At 44.8% G+C, this 19458-nt stretch overlaps 1 protein-coding gene across 2 annotated transcripts in view; it reads right to left on the bottom strand.

The window, feature by feature from the left end:
- The window catches only part of LOC148523022 (WAP four-disulfide core domain protein 8-like), a 31502-nt gene extending 13218 nt beyond the window's left edge, over positions 1–18284 (bottom strand). For both annotated transcript variants that reach the window (XM_088473317.1, XM_088473318.1), the window contains exons 1-3: positions 18147–18284; positions 7498–7671; positions 6074–6220 (exon numbers count right to left, since the gene is read on the bottom strand). In XM_088473317.1, coding sequence (XP_088329443.1) covers positions 6074–6220; positions 7498–7671; positions 18147–18237 — 412 coding nt within the window. In that variant the 5' untranslated portion in view covers positions 18238–18284. The remainder of the gene's footprint in view (positions 1–6073; positions 6221–7497; positions 7672–18146) is intronic.
- Between the last annotated feature and the right edge of the window lie 1174 nt (positions 18285–19458).

Raw genomic sequence — 19458 nt, 5'->3', positions numbered from 1 at the left:
AGTTGTTCAAAAAGACATGCAGCAATATCTAGTCAGTGCTACCGAGTCACGGCATGGCACAACTAGAAGGGCTATGTAATATGTGAGGAGGATAGCTGTATGAGGACACATCTATAACTGAGCAATGCTCAAGTCTGCTGGCGGATCCGACCATTTCACCATTGGTTAGAACATCGCACACAGAATATAGGCATGGCGCATATCATTGCAAACAGCAGATGCTGCCTGTGCTGTTGTGATAGGATCACTGGTAAAGTGGTCTGTGCTCAGAGACACTTGGAAAACCTATCTGTGAGTACTGTGCTGTGCTTTGTTGCTGGCGAGGGCATTAGGCCCTGAAAGGTTCTGGTAGTGAGGGAACTACCTGTGAAGTTAGTGCCCCGACAGGGCTAGGATTTATGTTTATGTTTTCTTTATGTTATTTCTGACATTGTACAATAAAGACCGGCGCCGACCAGCTTGTACTAGCATCCAGACTGGTGTGCTGCTTCCCTGCTGCTGTGTGTGTGTGTAAGGAAGGAGTCCCCTACCCAGGAGAGGGACCTCCTAATCTGACTGTGTCACAATATGGTGGAGAATGTGGGCAGCCACACACACTGAAGTTGCAGCGAGAGGAAAACTTTCCATTTAAAAATTAAAGGGACAGACACCCAATTTGTGAGTGTGGAAATAACACTGTGTCCTTGGAGTCCCATAGAGGAGGCGTCAGCCAATGCTCAGAGAGGCAAGGTTCAGCTTCCAACCTACACCCCAGGACAAAATGGAGGAAATTATTAAGGCCTTGCTCCAAGCTACAGGAGCTCAGCAGGAGACGAACAAACTTCAGCAGGAGACGAACCAACTTCAGCTGGAATCTACCAGGGCTCAGCAGGAATCCACCAGGGTGCAACTGTTGGCCTTGGAGACAGCCCAGAGGCAACAACAGGTCGCCATCAAGGAAACCCGCCAGGCCTTAGCGGAAAACAGCCAGGCCATAAGAGAGGTGGGATAGCACCTGGTCGCCCGGCCCAGAGATGTTACTATTGGTCCTCCCACTACCACTCACTCCGTACGAGCCAGTCACATCCTCCAAAAGATGACTTCGGGCGATGATGTGGAGGCCTATCTCGCCGCATTTGAAAGAACGGCCGAAAGGGAGAGTTGGCCCCAGGAGCAGTGGGCAAGTCTGGTGGCACCTTTTTTGTCTGGGGAGCAACAAAAGGCCTATTTCGACTTATGCCTGGCTGATGCCAAGGACTATAAAAAACTAAAACAGGAGATCCTAACTCGCTTGGGAGTCACCACCTTTGTTCGTGCCCAATGAGTCCACCGCTGGGAGTTCCATAAGGACAAGCCTCCACGTTCACAGATGCATGACCTCGTCCATCTGTCCTCAAAATGGCTACAGCCAGAGACACTGACGGGACCACAGATCGTGGAAAGGGTCGTGATGGACCGGTACCTGCGATCATTACCTGTGACTCTGCGCAAGTGGGTGAGCCATGCAGACCCTAAGTCTGCGGACCAATTGGTCGAGCTGGTGGAGAGGTACGTGGCGGCTGAGGAGCTGATGAGTATGCCCCACCGAGCCCCGATGGCACACCGGCAAACTCCCACAGACACTGGTAAGACTGTTCCATGGGAGAAGGGTGCTGGGCGGTGGAATGTACCTAAGACTGAGGGTGTAGAACCTGGAGACAGGCCTGACAGGCCGGGAAGGTTCTTGCCTCGTAAACGACTAGACATTAATATGACTCAGTGTTTCCGATGTGGTGGCTTCGGCCATATTGCCGCTAATTGTGCACTTACAACTGAACCTATGCAATGTGATACTGCTCATGTCTACCGCAGGGGGTCTTTCTTTGCACAGATGGCCTGTACGGCTGACCGGCAGGCTGTGACTGATAAGCACATGTGTGTACTCACTGTAGATGGCAACCGAGTAGAGGCACTGTTAGACTCTGGTAGCTTGGTGACACTTATAAAAGCTGAGCTGGTGAACCCCTTACGGCATGAGGGGAAAACTGTTGGTGTGACCTGCTACTTTCCAAAGAATGATGGACAGGATTCTAAGGCCCCATAGACGGTATGCGGCTTCTTATCTGGATGACGTGGTCGTTCATAGTCCCGATTGGCAGTCTCACTTACCCAGGGTACAAGCAGTGTTGGACTCCATCTATAAGGCAGGTTTGACAGCCAAACCAAAAAAGTGTTGTCTAGGCATGGAGGAAGTAAAATATCTGGGATACACCATTGGCAGAGGCCTGATAAAGCCTCAGCTCAATAAAGTTGATGCCATACAAAACTGGCCACGGCCTCTGAATAAGAAGCAGGTGAGAGCCTTCTTGGGAATTACGGGGTACTACAGGAGGTTTATACCCAACTTTGCCACCATGGCAGTCTCACTGACTGACCTGACCAAAGGCAAACAAAAAGTCATGGTAGAATGGAGTCCTGAGGCAGAGAAAGCTTTTCAGGAGTTGAAAGTAGCGTTGTGTTCCCAACCAGTCCTGATGACTCCTAATTTTGAAAGGGAATTCATAGTACAAACCGATGCATCAGAAGTAGGTATAGGAGCGGTCCTGTCCCAGAACAAGGAGGGTGAGGAACACCCTATTTTCTATCTTAGCAGAAAGTTGAATGTACATGAGAGAAACTATGCCACAGTGGAGAAGGAGGCGTTGGCCATAAAGTGGGCGTTAGAGGCTCTCAGGTAATACTTGGTCGGAAGAAAGTTCAAATTGATCACTGACCATGCCCCTCTGAAGTGGATGTCTGAAAATAAGGACAGTAATGTGAGAATTACAAGATGGTTCTTGGCGTTACAAACTTTTAAATTTTCAGTGGAACACAGGCCAGGAAGCCAGCTGGCCAATGCTGATGCGTTGTCACGCGTTCATTGTTTGGGGGCTTCAGTTGTTCCGCCCCACAGGTTGAAACAAAGGGGGGGGATATGTGATAGGATCACTGGTAAAGTGGTCTGTGGCAGGTACATTTGTCCCAGATTCCTGTCTTTTGTATTTTAAACCCCCAGGAGAAAGTCTGTAGTGTAGCAGGCTTGAGTTTCGGCTTTTTGAAAAGCCGGTTTGGGACCTGGGGGTTGTGGGTGAGAGGAGAGGGAGGCATCCACCCACGGACACTTCAGGTTTTGGTTCTCTTAGCCTGGTAACAGGCTTGTTAGGGTTTCCACCTGAGAGTGGCCAATATAAGCCTAGTGTGTTTAGGGCTGATGGTCTCACCTGGGAGAGCAGACAGGGAGTTTGCTCAGAGACACTTGGAAAACCTATCTGTGAGTACTGTGCTGTGCTTTGTTGCTGGTGAGGGCATTAGGCCCTGCCAGGTTCTGGTAGTGAGGGAACTACCTGTGAAGTTAGTGCCCCGACAGGGCTAGAATTTATGTTTATGTTTTCTTTATGTTATTTCTGACATTGTACAATAAAGACTGGCGCCGACCAGCTTGTACTCACTTCCAGACTGGTGTGCTGCTTCCCTGCTGCTGTGTGTGTGTGTAAGGAAGGAGTCCCCTACCCAGGAGAGGGACCTCCTAATCTGACTGTGTCACACTGTGCATACTGTACTGTACACATCACATACAGAATATAGGTATGGCGCATATCATAGTAATCTGCAGACCCTGCCTGTGACTGTGCATACTGTACTGTACACATCACATACAGAATATAGGCATGGTGCATATCATTGTAATCATCAGAACCTGCCTGTGACTGTGCATACTGTACTGTACACATCACATACAGAATATAGGTATGGCGCATATCATTGTTACCAGCAGATACTGCCTGTGACTATGCATACTGTACTGTACACATCACATACAGAATAAAGGCATGGCGCATATTGTAATCAGCAGACCCTGCCTGTGACTATGCATACTGTACTGTACACATCACATACAGAATATAGGCATGGCACATATCATTGTAATCAGCAGACGCTGCCTGTGACTGTACATACTGTACTGTACACATCACACACAGAATATAGGCATGGCACATATCATTGTAATCAGCAGACGCTGCCTGTGACTATGCATACTGTACTGTACACATCACACACAGAATATAGGCATGGCACATATCAGTGTAATCAGCAGACGCTGCCTGTGACTGTGCATACTGTACTGTACACATCACACACAGAATATAGGCATGGCACATATCATTGTAATCAGCAGACGCTGCCTGTGACTGTGCATACTGTACTGTACACATCACACACAGAATATAGGCATGGCACATATCATTGTAATCAGCAGACGCTGCCTGTGACTATGCATACTGTACTGTACACATCACACACAGAATATAGGCATGGCACATATCTGTGTAATCAGCAGACGCTGCCTGTGACTGTGCATACTGTACTGTACACATCACACACAGAATATAGGCATGGCGCATACCAGTGTAATCAGCAGACGCTGCCTGTGACTGTGCATACTGTACTGTACACATCACACACAGAATATAGGCATGGCGCATATCATTGTAATCAGCAGACCCTGCCAGTGACTGTACATACTGTACTGTACACATCACACACAGAATATAGGCATGGCGTATATCATTGTAATCAGCAGACGCTGCCTGTGACTGTGCATACTGCACTGTACACATCACACACAGAATATAGGCATGGCGCATATCATTGTAATCAGCAGATGCAGCCTGTGACTGTACATACTGTACTGTACACATCACACACAGAATATAGTCATGGCGTATATCATTGTAATCAGCAGATGCTGCCTGTGACTGTGCATACTGCACTGTACACATCACACACAGAATATAGTCATGGCACATATCATTGTAATCAGCAGATGCTGCCTGTGACTGTACATACTGTACTGTACACATCACACACAGAATATAGGCATGGCGTATATCATTGTAATCAGCAGATGCTGCCTGTGACTGTGCATTCTGTACTGTACACATCACACACAGAATATAGGCATGGCATATATCATTGTAATCAGCAGACGCTGCCTGTGACTGTACATACTGTACTGTACACATCACACACAGAATATAGGCATGGTGTATATCATTGTAATCAGCAGATGCTGCCTGTGACTGTGCATTCTGTACTGTAGTGCCAGCAGCGAGCGTCTCTGAATCAGGCTCTTTATCTTCACCTACTCTATCTCTCTCCAAGGCTTTAGTACATAGACCCCTCAGTCACTAATCTGGGTATAAAGCAAACATCCAATACGAGTGACCTACAGCATCTCTCATGCCAAACATCATTATACTTAATTAGTAACTTCATGCCATTTCATTTATTCCAAAAATACTAATCCTAAGTACTGTACCCAGACCAAGGATAGGTGTATGAGGGCACAACTCTGTATTAGCTTATTGCTGTACTGAAGTGGTGTCTTAGTGCAGGCCTGGCCAACCTGTGGCTCTCCAGCTGCTCTGAAACTACATATCTCAGCATCCCCTGCAAATGGTTTTGCATACCCTAAAAATAAAACTGTGGCAAAGCATGCTGGGACTTGTAGTTTCACAACAGCTGGAGAGCCACAGGCTGGCCAGGCATGTCTTAGTGTCTAAGAGTTTGGACTATTTTGTCACACTTGCATTTTGTATAGGTGCGGCCACTTACGCTGCAGGATTGGGAGTTTAGGGTGGGAACTATTCAATCTCTAGATCAATAGAACTGATCTTATAATTATAAATCAAACATGTGCATTCGTGATTTGCATTGGGTTCTTGTGCTTCGTACTTGCAACATTTCCATTGGGGGGCATGAACTTTGAACCTGATTGGCTGATCTCCCAGTGGTTTTATGGTTTTGACCATTATACTTTATGGTTATTACCCATTCCTCCTTTCCCAATGTAACCTGGCTCTGCTCCCCTTTGTGTCAGGTTTTCCTATCTCATAGACAATTGTTTGTTGATGTCATGTGTTTGCTATTTACCCTGGGGATTTTTGATATTACAAATATCATTTGGTCGGCCCCCCCAAAAATCTGATATGTGTGGCATTCATGCATTTATTAGGCTGATAATTATCCATTCACTAGAAGAACATCCATTTTCCTGGGTGGTTGGCCTTCTTACCAGTTGGGGTGCACTGGCTTCTACAACCGACACAGCAGCAGCGGTCAGTTCCTTGGCACTGGTCATCACTGTGGCACTCTGGGGGTGCGCCAGGCTTGGCATATATACATATAGAAGAATTGAAGTAAGGGCATGAGTTTATCTTATCTGAAAATAAATAGAAACACAATGAAGGATAGAGTTTATTATTGTCATTTTTATTTTTAACTTATTGTTACTATTAGTACCAGCAACTGAGCCATCGTCCTGCCCAATATAAGTATTCTGAGAATTGGCACCTACCAGTGCTGTCCCTCACCATATGTTACCTACTCAGAAAAGATTCCACCCACGAAACTTGTTGCATGATAAAGAGAAATGATTCTCCCAGATCCAGCTCTCAGGCACAAGACAATAATAGTATTACAGACATGTAAGAACTATTACAGAAGAAGGCATGTGACTGATGCCCTGGGGCTGTGGTGGCATGCTATCGTACATTGCTGGCACGTTGCCGCATACTGAAAGTAGAGAAGTCACAATTTCAAAACTGTCCAGTAAGATATTTGCTGATTCCACCCATATGCTCAGAACATTTTGTGTCCATTGGAATCTGGTATAAATTGTTTATAGTCCCATCTGAATTGCACCATATTGTATCATAGAGGATAGGGATCATCATTTCAGCTCTAATTACTGTAGAATTGGCAAATCAAAAACAGGACTCAAAAATTGTACTTGCACCATATCCCAAAGATATTTGGAATATGTTCTTGCTCTTAATATACAAATTATTGGGGCATGAAGCTGCTTTATAGTTTTACTAAACCTAAGCTCACAGCGATCATGTAGTGCTCTTTTAAAAAAAATGTATGCCTGACAATTGATCCAAAAGGCATAATAAATCTTAGTGATGTATTAAAGGGATTATTGACATATATATATGGATGTGCACCGGGGTCTTTGGCCTGAGCACCTCCCAGAGACCAAGGGTTGACAGTTTAATAATCTCCTCTGAAACAGAAAGATGTCACACAGAACCTGAATGATCTGTAACTGGTATCACCATACATTCTGCTAATAATATAGACTATATATTAGGGATGTACAGGCTCGGATAGGTTAGAGTTTGCACGCCGATTTTGGATTTTCCCATCCCAAAAATGGGACACAGAAAGACCCTAAACATCATCTTGCATGGACAAACATCATCACTCCTGGACTTTTATCCAGGAATGATGATGTTTGTCCATGCAAGATGATGATTTGCCTCTTTCTGAGTCCTGTTTTTTGGAGGGAAAACTCTGAACTCGGCGTGCAAACTCTAACCTATCCGAGCCTGTACATCCCTAATATAAATACACAAATATTATGTTGTTGCTGGTCACACAGATTAGAGAGGAGAATGGTCTCCTGCCATCATGTGAGCAATCGCCATCTCTTACCTCCCACAGGCAGCAGGCAGCGCATTCGGCAGCCCGAGTAGCAGCACTTTCTCTCCCCCTTGCAGTCTTTGTCTGTCTTACATTCTGATGCTAACATGGAGTCTTTGCAGGTTGGGTAATCCACATCTGCGGGACAAGTGCCGAGTTTCTGTATAGTAAAGATACCATCAATCCCTAAAATTCAAAGGTAAAATGAACTTTAATAAAGTCACAATTATTACTAAAAAAAATTGAGAAATATTTAATATACTGCAGTTATATCATAAATGGATGATTACAAATGATAGGAAATCACATTACAGTGAATAATTAACATAATAAGGTTAGAAAAATACCAATGTCCTTAAATGACAACGCTTAAACCTTGGGAAATATCCCTTATATCTCCCAGATCCATCCACTATAAGGGTATAAGGGTAACATGCAGCCAGACAGCGCCGAGAGGCTCATCTCCCGCCTAATGAGTGACTCCTGTGTGTGTTCTGTTCCTGGTAATAGACCTGAGTACACACATTAGGGCTGATCCAAGCAGAGTATTATGCTGCCAACTGGCTTACAATTCTGCCCCTTGGCATCAGTGATCACATACATATGGCGCAGACTGAGATGAGCAAGGGACGGGAGGGTAATGTCTGCTCCCCGGAAAACAAAAACTATTGCACATAGCCACCACCAGCTTATATCACCTCTCACAGCTCCTCCCACATCATTCCCATTGGCTACCATATAAATCATTCAGCTCTTTAACTTTTTCACTCTGAATATAGGGATGCTGGGACTAGGAGGGAAAGAACAGCGGAATGGGATAAGTAATTCCGTGAGTGGGAGAGGAAGGGATGACAGACTGGAAGGATGTGCTGGGACTGGGAAAAGGAGGAACAGAAGATTGGGAGCAGGGATGCTGGGACTAAGAATAAAAAGAACAGGAAACTAGAATATGGGTGTAGGGAGTGGGTGGCACAGGGATTCTGGAACAAGGAGCAGGAGTGCTGAGAGAGGGAACAGGAGGGCTGGGAGAGGGAGCAGGATGGCTGGGAGAGGGAGCAGGAGTGCTGAGAGAGGGAGCAGGAGTGCTGGGAGAGGGAGCAGGATGGCTGGGAGAGGGAGCAGGAGTGCTGAGAGAGGGAGCAGGAGTGCTGAGAGAGGGAGCAGGATGGCTGAGACAAGGAGCAGGAGTGCTGAGAGAGGGAGCAGGAGTGCTGGGAGAGGGAGCAGGAGTGCTGAGAGAGGGAGCAGGAGAGCTGAGAGAGGGAGCAGAAGAGCTGAGAGAGGGAGCAGGAGGGCTGAGAGAGGGAGCAGGAGTGCTGAGAGATGGAGCAGGAGTGCTGAGAGAGGGAGCAGGAGTGCTGAGAGAGGGAGCAGGATGGCTGAGACAAGGAGCAGCAGTGCTGAGAGAGGGAGCAGGAGAGCTGGGAGATGGAGCAGGAGGGCTGAGAGAGGGAGCAGGAGGGCTGAGACAAGGAGCAGGAGTGCTGGGAGAGGGAGCAGGAGTGCTGATACACAGAGCAGCAGTGCTGGGAGAGGAAGCAGGAGTGCTGGGACAGGGAGCAGGAGTGCTGGGAGATGGAGCAGGAGTGCTGCTAGATGGAGCAGGAGTGCTGCTAGATGGAGCAGTAGTGCTGGGAGATGGAGCAGGAGTGCTGGGAGATGGAGCAGGAGTGCTGGGAGAGGGAGCAGGAGGGCTGGGAGAGGGAGCAGGATTGATGGGAGAGGGAGCAGGAGAGCTGGGAGAGGGAGCAGGAGTGCTGGGAGAGGGAGCAGGAGGGCTGGGAGAGGGAGCAGAAGTGCTGAGAGAGGGAGCAGGAGTGCTGGGACTGGGAGCAGGAGTGCTGGGACAGGGAGCAGGAGTGCTGGGACAGGGAGCAGGAGGGCTGGGACAGGAAGCAGGAGGGCTGGGACAGGATGCAGAAGTACTGGGAGAGGGAGCAGGAGTGCTGAGAGAGGTAGAAGGAGTGCTGGGACTGGGAGCAGGAGTGCTGGGACTGGGAGCAGGAGTGATGGGACTGGGAGCAGGAGTGCTGAGAGAGGGAGAAGGAGTGCTGGGACTGGGAGCAGGAGGGCTGGGAGAGGGAGCAGGAGGGCTGAAAGAGGGAGCTGGAGCGCTGGGACAGGGAGCAGGAGTGCTGGGACAGGGAGCAGGAGGGCTGAGAGAGGGAGCAGTAGTGCTGGGACTGGGAGCAGGAGTGATTGGACTGTGAGCAGGGGTGCTGGGAGGAACAGTAATTTGGAGAAAGGGTGCTGGGATGGGAAGACACAGCAGCAGACTGGGAGCATTGCTGTACTCACAAGAAGCCTATGTCAGCCAGGAGACCAGGCACAGTCTGAGGCTGTGCTGCTGCTGATCTCCAGTCAGGGTCAGAGGAACATGTGATGGGCTCCAACAATGAGAGCTGTACACATGCTCCCCTGATCCATCCACAGAGGCTCATGGGAAGTACATAGTGCAGTGCTTTTTCCTCTGTGTGTAGATGCCAGCTGGGTTGGCCTTGATGACTGCCTGGCAAGCAGAAGCACTGCAGCCTGGCACTTCTACAGTGAACATCGCCATCACCATAGTCCCCACCCTCCCATGATAGAGTGTGTGTGGCTATGAAACAGTTTGGCCCACCTGGAATTTCCCCGGCTCCCCGGCCTGAGCTCCAGGATAAGTGCTACATGTTGCTTATTGGTCTGGCCAGATTGCAGAGCTCTTAGTGGGCTGTATATGATTCAATTGTGAGTGCAGACAAAACTGATGTAAAATCTATGTGCAATGCACAGAGGGGGAGAGTGGGGAGAAAAGCTTATGGAGGTAACATGAGGGGTAGGAATATGATTAGCTGCCTGGAGAGGTACAGTAAGTGAGTGAGTACTGTAAGTGAGTGAGTACAGTAAGTGAGTACAGTGAGTGAGTACAGTAAGTCAGTACAGTAAGTGAGTGAGAACAGTAAGTAAGTGAGTACAGTAAGTGAGTGAGTACAATAAGTGAGCACAGTAAGTAAGTGAGTACAGTAAGTGAGTACAGTAAGTGAGTGAGTACAGTAAGTGAGTATAGTAAGTTAGTGCAGTGAGTATAGTGAGTACATTAAGTAAGTGAGTACAGTAAGTGAGTGCAGTAAGTACAGTAAGTGAGTGCAGTAAGTAAGTGAGTACCGTAAGTGAGTACAGTGAGTACAGTAAGTGAGTACAGTAAGTGAGTGAGTACAGTAAGTGAGTACAGTAAGTAAGTGAGAACAGTAAGTGAGTACAGTAAGTGAGTACAGTAAGTGAGTGAGTACAATAAGTGAGTACAATAAGTGAGCACAGTAAGTGAGTACAGTGAGTACAGTAAGTGAGTGAGTACAATAAGTGAGTACAATAAGTGAGCACAGTAAGTGAGTACAGTAAGTGAGTACAGTAAGTGAGTGAGTACCGTAAGTGAGTACAGTGAGTGAGTACAGTAAGTGAGTGAGTACAGTAAGTGAGTATAGTAAGTTAGTGCAGTGAGTATAGTGAGTACAGTGAGTGAGTACAGTGAGTGCAGTGAGTGCAGTAAGTGAGTGCAGTAAGTGAGTGCAGTAAGTGAGTACCGTAAGTGAGTACAGTAAGTGAGTACAGTGAGTACAGTAAGTGAGTACTGTAAGTGAGTACAGTGAGTACAGTAAGTGAGTACAGTGAGTACAGTAAGTGAGTACAGTAAGAGTACAGTAAGTGATTAGAGTAAATAAGTGAGTACAGTAAGTACAGTAAGTGAGTACAGTAAGTACAGTAAGTGAGTACAGTAAATAAGTACAGTGAGTGAGTACAGTGAGTGAGTACAGTAAGTGATTAGAGTAAATAAGTGAGTACAGTAAATAAGTACAGTGAGTGAGTACAGTAAGTGAGTACAGTAAGTGATTAGAGTAAATAAATGAGTACAGTAAGTACAGTAAGTGAGTACAGTAAATAAGTACAGTGAGTGAGTACAGTAAGTGAGTACAGTAAATAAGTACAGTGATTGAGTACAGTAAGTGAGTACAGTAAATAAGTACAGTGAGTGAGTACAGTAAGTGAGTACAGTAAGAGAGTACAGTAAGTTGATACTTTGACTCTATCATCACTGAGCTGTTGCAAATATCATGTTGTTATTGGTGTATTAATGCCTCGGTATATGTCACATCATCAGACAGCAGGAACCAGATTATGAGCCCATGGATCTACTGGTAACATACTGATTTACACCCCTTCATTTGTGCTCCCCAAACCTGTACATGTGGCTGGAGTAGTAGATGCCCTAGTGCCAATGGAGGAGCACAACATCAACACAGACGAGTCAGCCCAATATCTCCATTATTTAACATCAACAAAATACACCACACTCCATGAACGATCTGTGCTCATAAACATGGACTGTTGCTGTGTGTTAAATAATAAATTAGTTTTTATTTGTTGTAAAAGAGATCCAGATATGCACTATACTATAGGTTTTGCCCTCATAATATACAATGATTACCCTCTTGATGAATCAAATATGAATGCCCCATAGAAAATTAATAAATTTATATGACCCCTGTAATTAAAATGTTAATTAATATTGTCCTTACCTAAAATTATTAATTATCCCCCAATCTAGATCATTAGGACATTCACATGAATAGCCCAATATTTAGCCAAACAAAGCATTAGTAATTAGTAGAAATACTTACCTCCCTGCTGCTACTCCGTCCCTTTTTCCAGTAGAATCCCCAATCCTGGCTTTAACAAAAAATTTAAATACTCACCCACTCCTTGGTTCAGGTCCTCTTCATTCCATGTAGGCATCCTGGGTCTTGGTAAAGTTAAAAAAAAATGAATTACTTGTGCCCACTAACAATGGTACTGTACTCTAAGTACAACACATCCCAAATGAGCCACCAGCCGTGGACCACTTATTGGCAGAGAGAGGCAAGCCCCCGGCCCTCTCAGCCAATAAATTATTCCCCCATAGACTTCAGTGGTAAGAATGAAATTGAATAACTAGGCACCTCCTACCATTGAAGTCTAAGGGATGAAGTGGTTATTGGCAGAGAGAACCGGGGGCTTGCCTCTATCAGCCAATGAATGATCTGACCATCGATTTCTATGGGCATTGCTGCAGCTGAATGCTCATTCAGGAATGACAATACTTAGAGTACAGTACTATTGTCCATGGGCTCTGCTACTTCATTTTTGTATTTTGTCAAGTCCCAGGATTCCTGCATGGAGAAGAGGACAGATGAACACCGTGGAGTAGGTGATTCTGTAGTGTGAGTGTGAGTGCAAGTACGGGTGACTGTGTATTAAACTAATACAATATTTGGTGTGTCATGTCTTTTGTTCAATATTTTCTTTACAATGGGACTAGAGGTGCCCTTAGGTCTCGGAATGTCAGCACTTGGGGATCTCCAAGTGCCAACATGTCGGCACAGGACTCTGGGACCAGTAGTCCCACTGCAAATTACAATATTATTTATATTTTATACACATAAACTCTGCACCTATTACCCAGGGGCACAAAGGATAGCCCGGGATATCAGCCTGGTATATACTCAAGTGGGGAACTCCTTTATGGGGGTTACCATTTTCTGAGGAACCTCTGCCTATAGCTGACTAGTGTGGGGTTGTGAATGTTTTGACTGGGGTCCCCATCAAGTGTATCCCACTGCTGTGGAATTATACCCCCACTAGCTAGAGCCAAGTGCTCTTTGAGGATAATATGTGGGGACCCCTACTCATTTTTTTCCCCATATATCCACAGCCAGAACTGAGTCACAGCCTGATGCTGGTGAATGAAAATACTGGGGACCCCCAAGTCTTTTAATACCCCATATTTTTACAACCAGGATTGGCTCACAGAGCTTGGTGCTGGTTGTGCTCTTGGGGGAAGACTTCACCTAATTTTTTAACACTTTCATACCCTTTGTACACACAGAAACCTAATGGATCTCACTGATCTGTGCAGGCTTCTGCTACATGTTGCTGCTCAGGCTAAACTGGCTAGCCTGAAACAGATCTATTATTGTGCAAATTTTTTAACTAGTTTTGTGTGGGTCTTAGGCTCACATCCTATTACACTGTGCGAGTTGTATGTTTTACATGGGAAAACATCTGGATGCAGCTTTGTATGAGACATCGTGTGCATAATACTCTGAATGGTGGAGGGTGGGGTGAGTGCTGTAGAGATTACAAATCTGTAACATGAAAATATCTTCTGATCCAGATTCCAAATATAAAAGTTCATAAATTTGTTGAAGAGCATAAGAAAAGTTGAGTTTAGCTGTGGTTAGCATGGTTCATTGTATTGTATCTCTACATCGTGCAAGGGGTAACATTTCTGGTATGAGCACAATTTCTGGTACGCAGCTATAAAAATATCCAAAATGCTTTTGACTACAGTGAAGCCATCCATATTTCTATACCCATCTCCTACATATAACGGCATATTCCTATACCCATCTCCTACATATAACGGCATATTCCTATACCCATTTCCTACATATAACGGCATATTTCTATACCCATCTCCTTCATATAATGGCATATTCCTATACCCATCTCCTACATATAACAGCATATTTCTATACCCATCTCCTACATATAACGGCATATTCCAATACCCATCTCCTACTTATAACGGCATATTTCTATACCCATCTCCTACATATAACGGCATATTTCTATACCCATCTCCTACATATAACGGTATATTTCTATACAGATCTCCTACATATAACGGCATATTTCTATACCCATCTCCTACATATAATGGCATATTCCTATACCCATCTCCTACATATAACGGCATATTTCTATACCCATCTCCTACATATAACGGCATATTCCTATACCCATCTCCTACATATAACGGCATATTTCTATACCCATCTCCTACATATAACGGCATATTTCTATGCCCATCTCCTACATATAACGGCATATTTCTATACCCATCTCCAACATATAATGGCATATTTCTATACCCATTTTCTACATACAGTCAGGTGCATAAATATTGGGACATTGACAGAATTATCATATTTTGGCCTCTATTCACCACCACAATGGCTTTGAAATGAAACAAACAAGATGTGCTTTAACTGCAGACTTTCAGATTTAATTTGAGGGTAATAACATCCAAATCAGGTGAGCGGTGTAGGAATTACAACGGTTTCTATATGTGCCTCCCACTTTTTAAGGGGCAAAAGTAATTGGAAAAACTAAACAATCCTAAATTATTCTTTCACTTTTTAATACTTTGTTGCAAATCCTTTGCAGGCAATTACAGCCTGAAGTCTGAAACGCATAGACATCACCAGATGCTGGGTTTCATCCCTGTTGATGCTCTGCCAGGCCTCTACTGCAAATGTCTTCAGTTCCTGCTTGGTCTTGGGGCATTTTCCCTTCAGTTTTGTCTTCATCAAGTGAAATGCATGCTCAATCGGATTCAGGTCAGGGGATTGACTTGGCCATTGCATAACATTCCACATATTGGCCTTAAAAAACTCTTTGGTTGCTTTTCCAGTATGCTTCGGGTCATTGTCCATCTGCCCTGTGAAGCGCCGTTAAATGAGTTGTGAAGTATTTGACTGAACATGAGCATATAATATTGCCCGAAACACTTCAGAATTCATTCTGCTGCTATTGTCAGCAGTCACATCATCAATAAATACAAGGGAACCAGTTCCATTGGCAGCCATACATGCCAATGCCATGACACTACCACCACCATGCTTCACTGATGAGGTGGTATGTTTTGGATAATGAGCAGTTCCTTTCCTTCTCCATACTCTTCTCTTCCCTTCACTCTGGTACAAGTTGATCTTTGTCTCATCTGTCCATAGGATGTTTTCCAGAACTGTAATGGCTTTTTTAGATGTTGTTTGGCAAACTCTAATCTGGTCTTCCTGTTTTTGTAGCTCACCAATGGTTTACATCTTGTGGTGAACCCTCTATATTCACTCTTGTGAAGTGTTCTCATGATTGTTGACTTTGACACATATACACCTACCTCCTGCAGAGTGTTCTTGATTTGGCCAACTGTTGTGAAGGGGTTTTTCTTCACCAGGGAAATAATTCTTCTGTTATCCACCACAGTTGTTTTCCGTGGTCTTCCGGGTATTTTGGTGTTGCTGAGCTCTCCGATGCGTTCTTTTTTAAGAATGTTCCAAACAATTGATTTGACCACACCTAATGTTTTTGCTATCTCTCTGATGGGTTTGTTTTGATTTTTCAGCCTAATGATGGCTTGCTTCACTGATAGTGACAGCTCTTTGTATCTCATATTGAGAGTCGGCAGCAACTGATTCCAAATGCAAATGTCACACCTAGAATCAACTCCAGATCTTTTACTTGTTTAATTGATAATGAAATAACGAGGTAATAGCCCACACCTGTCCATGAAATAGCTTTTGAGTTGATAGACCCATTACTTTTGGCCCCTTAAAAAGTGGGAGGCACATTTAGAAACTGTTGTAATTCCTACACCGTTCACCTGATTTAGATGTAATTACCCTCAAATTAAATCTGAAAGTTAGCAGTTAAAGCACATCTTGTTTGTTTCATTTCAAAGCCATTGTGGTGGTGAATAGAGGCCAAAATATGAGAATTCTGTCAATGTCCCAATATTTATGCACCTGACTGTATAACAGCATATTTCTATACCCATTTCCTACATAGAATGCCATATTTCTATACCCATCTCCTACATATAACGGCATATTCCTATACCCATCTCCTACATATAACGGCATATTCCTATACCCATCTCCTACATATAACAGTATATTCCTATACCCATCTCCTACATATAACGGCATATTTCTTTATCCAGTTCCTACATATAACGGCATATTTCTATACCCATCTCCTACATATAACGGCATATTTCTATACCCATCTCCTATATATAACGGCATATTTCTATACCCATCTCCTACATATAACGGCATATTTCTATACCTATCTCCTATATATAACGGCATATTTCTATACCCATCTCCTACATAGAATGGCATATTTCTATACCCATCTCCTACATATAACAGTATATTCTTATACCCATCTCCTACATATAACGGCATATTTCTATACCCATCTCCTATATATAACGGAATATTTCTATACCCACCTCCTACATAGAATGGCATATTTCTATACCCATCTCCTACATATAACAGTATATTCCTATACCCATCTCCTACATATAATGGCATATGCCTATACCCATCTCCTATATATAACGGCATATTTCTATACCCATCTCCTACATATAACGGCATATTTCTATACCCATCTCCAACATATAACGGCATATTTCTATACCCATCTCCTACATATAATGGCATATTCCTATACCCATCTCCTACATATAGCGGCATATTTCTATACCCATCTCCTACATATAACGGCATATATCTATACCCATCTCCTACATATAATGGCATATTTTTATACCCATCTCCTACATATAACGGCATATTTCTATACCCATTTACTTATAACCTTTTTAGTTTCCACATCACTTGATAGAAGCAGAAACATATGACTGTACCACTACTGCAATAGGCTCTGACCATACTGTAATATGCAGGGCAGGGACTTTCTATAGTTTGAAGAATTAAGGAAACATCTACAAAGTGCAATTAGCTTTTAAGTAGGAACCTATAGAATCACATCAGCACAAAATAGGATCTTACCTTTATAATACTACAGTACATATAGAAATATCTATATTGTGTTCTCTTGCAATGGTAAAGCATTCAGAGAGATTCATCATACAGAATATCATCACACTACAGGATTCATTCACACATTAGTGTATCAGTCACAGCAGGGGCATAACTAGAACTTTTTGGGCCCCATAGCAACTTTTTTAAGTGGCCCCCCCTAACTTAGGTCTTACACAATAACCATAGTAGTTCCCCTAAAACATTAAATGCCCACTGTAATGGTGCCCCTTACGCAGTGCCCCCAGTAGTGAGCCCCCTGTAGTTGCCCCCAGTAATGAGCCCCCTGTAATGCCCCTAGTTGTGGGCCCCCTGTAATGCCCCCAGTAGTGAGCCCCTTGTAGCTGCCCCCAGTAGTGAGCCCCCTGTAATGCCCCCAGTAGTGAGCCCCTGTAGCTGCCCCCAGTAGTGAGCCCCCAGTAGCGAGATCCCAGTAGCGAGATCCCAGTAGTGAGCCCCCTGTAGCTGCCCTTAGTAGTGAGCCCCTTGTAGCTGCCCCCTGTAATGCCCCCAGCAGTGAGCCCCCTGTAGCTGCCCCCCCTGACCCCGAGCGCGCGCATGCACACACACAAAAAAAATAACCACTTACCTTTATCCCCGCTCTTGTGAAGCGAAGCCGCCGTCCGCCCCGGCCCCAGCTCCTCGAAACTATAGGAGTGAGGTCACGATGTCACTCCCATAGTGCACTGCGGGATCCGGAAGACGGAGTGAGCTCCGTCCTCCGGCTGCCGCCGGAGGTTTGATTAGGAGCCGGGCGTCCGCTGGTAACACAATCTCAGTGGGCGTCCGGCATATGGAGGGTGCAGGGGGTGCAATCGCTGGGCCGGCGGGCCCCTTAAGCCACCGGGCCCCATAGAAACCGCACCCCCTGCACCCTCCATAGTTACGCCACTGAGTCACAGTGTATAAGTGTAACGTCGCTATTCTGTAACTCAGGAGGGTCTTCCTGCATTCAGATGTGTTACTTACCTGGATCTAGGATGGAGTTAGCTGGATCTGTAGCTGAGGAGCCCACACAGCACAGGATAAGCAGCAAGACGGAGCCAGTAACAGGAGACATATCTGAGTCCCGGAGAAGTGTGTGTGACCCAGGGGAAGTGCTGAGCGCTTTATAGGAACTACACAAGGAAGTAGCAAAGGAGGAACAGGGAAGAGGACATTCTTTATTGTACATTATTTCACAATAGTAACTATGCACACTGTCCATCCTAATTATTTTAGGCGTTACTTAACACTAAGCATTCTATTAATGTCACAAGAAAAAATGTGTTCAACTATTGCAGCATGTAAGTGTTTAGCTAGAGGCAAAGTTCTCACAATATTAATTAGCATCACAAAAAAGAACTGCTTGTACCAAAATATCAAAATATGTAATTTATCAACATGCCAAGCATTTATATAGTGTTACCTCTCTATACACTGGGAAGGGCTCAGGGGGAATAGATAGAGCTTATATAGTGTTACCTCTCTATACACTGGGAAGGGATCAGGGGAATAGATAGAGCTTATATAGTGTCACCTCTCTATACACTGGGGAGGGCTCAGGGGGAATAGATAGAGCATTTATATAGTGTTACCTCTCTATACACTGGGAAGGGCTCAGGGGGAATAGATAGAGCTTATATAGTGTTACCTCTCTATACACTGGGAAGGGCTCAGGGGGAATAGATAGAGCTTATATAGCGTTACCTCTCTATACACTGGGAAGGGCTCAGGGGGAATAGATAGAGCTTATATAGCGTTACCTCTCTATACACTGGGAAGGGCTCATGGGTAATAGATAGAGCTCTTATATAGTGTTACCTCTCTATACACTCGGAAGGGCACAGGGGGAATAGATAGAGCTTATATAGTGTTACCTCTCTATACAATGGGGAGGGCTCAGGGGGAATAGATAGAGCTTATATAGTGTTACCACTCTGTACACTGGGAAGGGCTCAGGGGGAATATATAGAGCTTATATAGTGTTACCTCTCTATACACTGGGAAGGGCTCAGGGGGAATAGATAGAGCTTATATAGTGTTACCTCTCTATACACTGGGAAAGGCTCAGGGGGAATATATAGAGTGCTTATACAGTGTTACCTCTATATACACTGGGAAGGGTTAAGGGGGAATAGATAGAGCACTTATATAGTGTTACCTCTCTATACACTGGGAAGGGCTCAGGGGGAATAGATAGAGCTTATATAGTGTTACCTCTCTATACACTGGGAAGTGCTCAGGGGGAATAGATAGAGCTTATATAGTGTTACATCTCTATACACTGGGAAAGGCTCAG

This window comes from Taudactylus pleione, unplaced genomic scaffold, assembly GCF_031769625.1.
Source record: "Taudactylus pleione unplaced genomic scaffold, aTauple2 ptg000134l, whole genome shotgun sequence".
Classification (NCBI taxonomy): Eukaryota; Metazoa; Chordata; class Amphibia; order Anura; family Myobatrachidae; genus Taudactylus; species Taudactylus pleione.
Note: the sequence above shows the minus strand (reverse complement) of the source record. Positions and strands in the feature narration are given on the sequence as shown.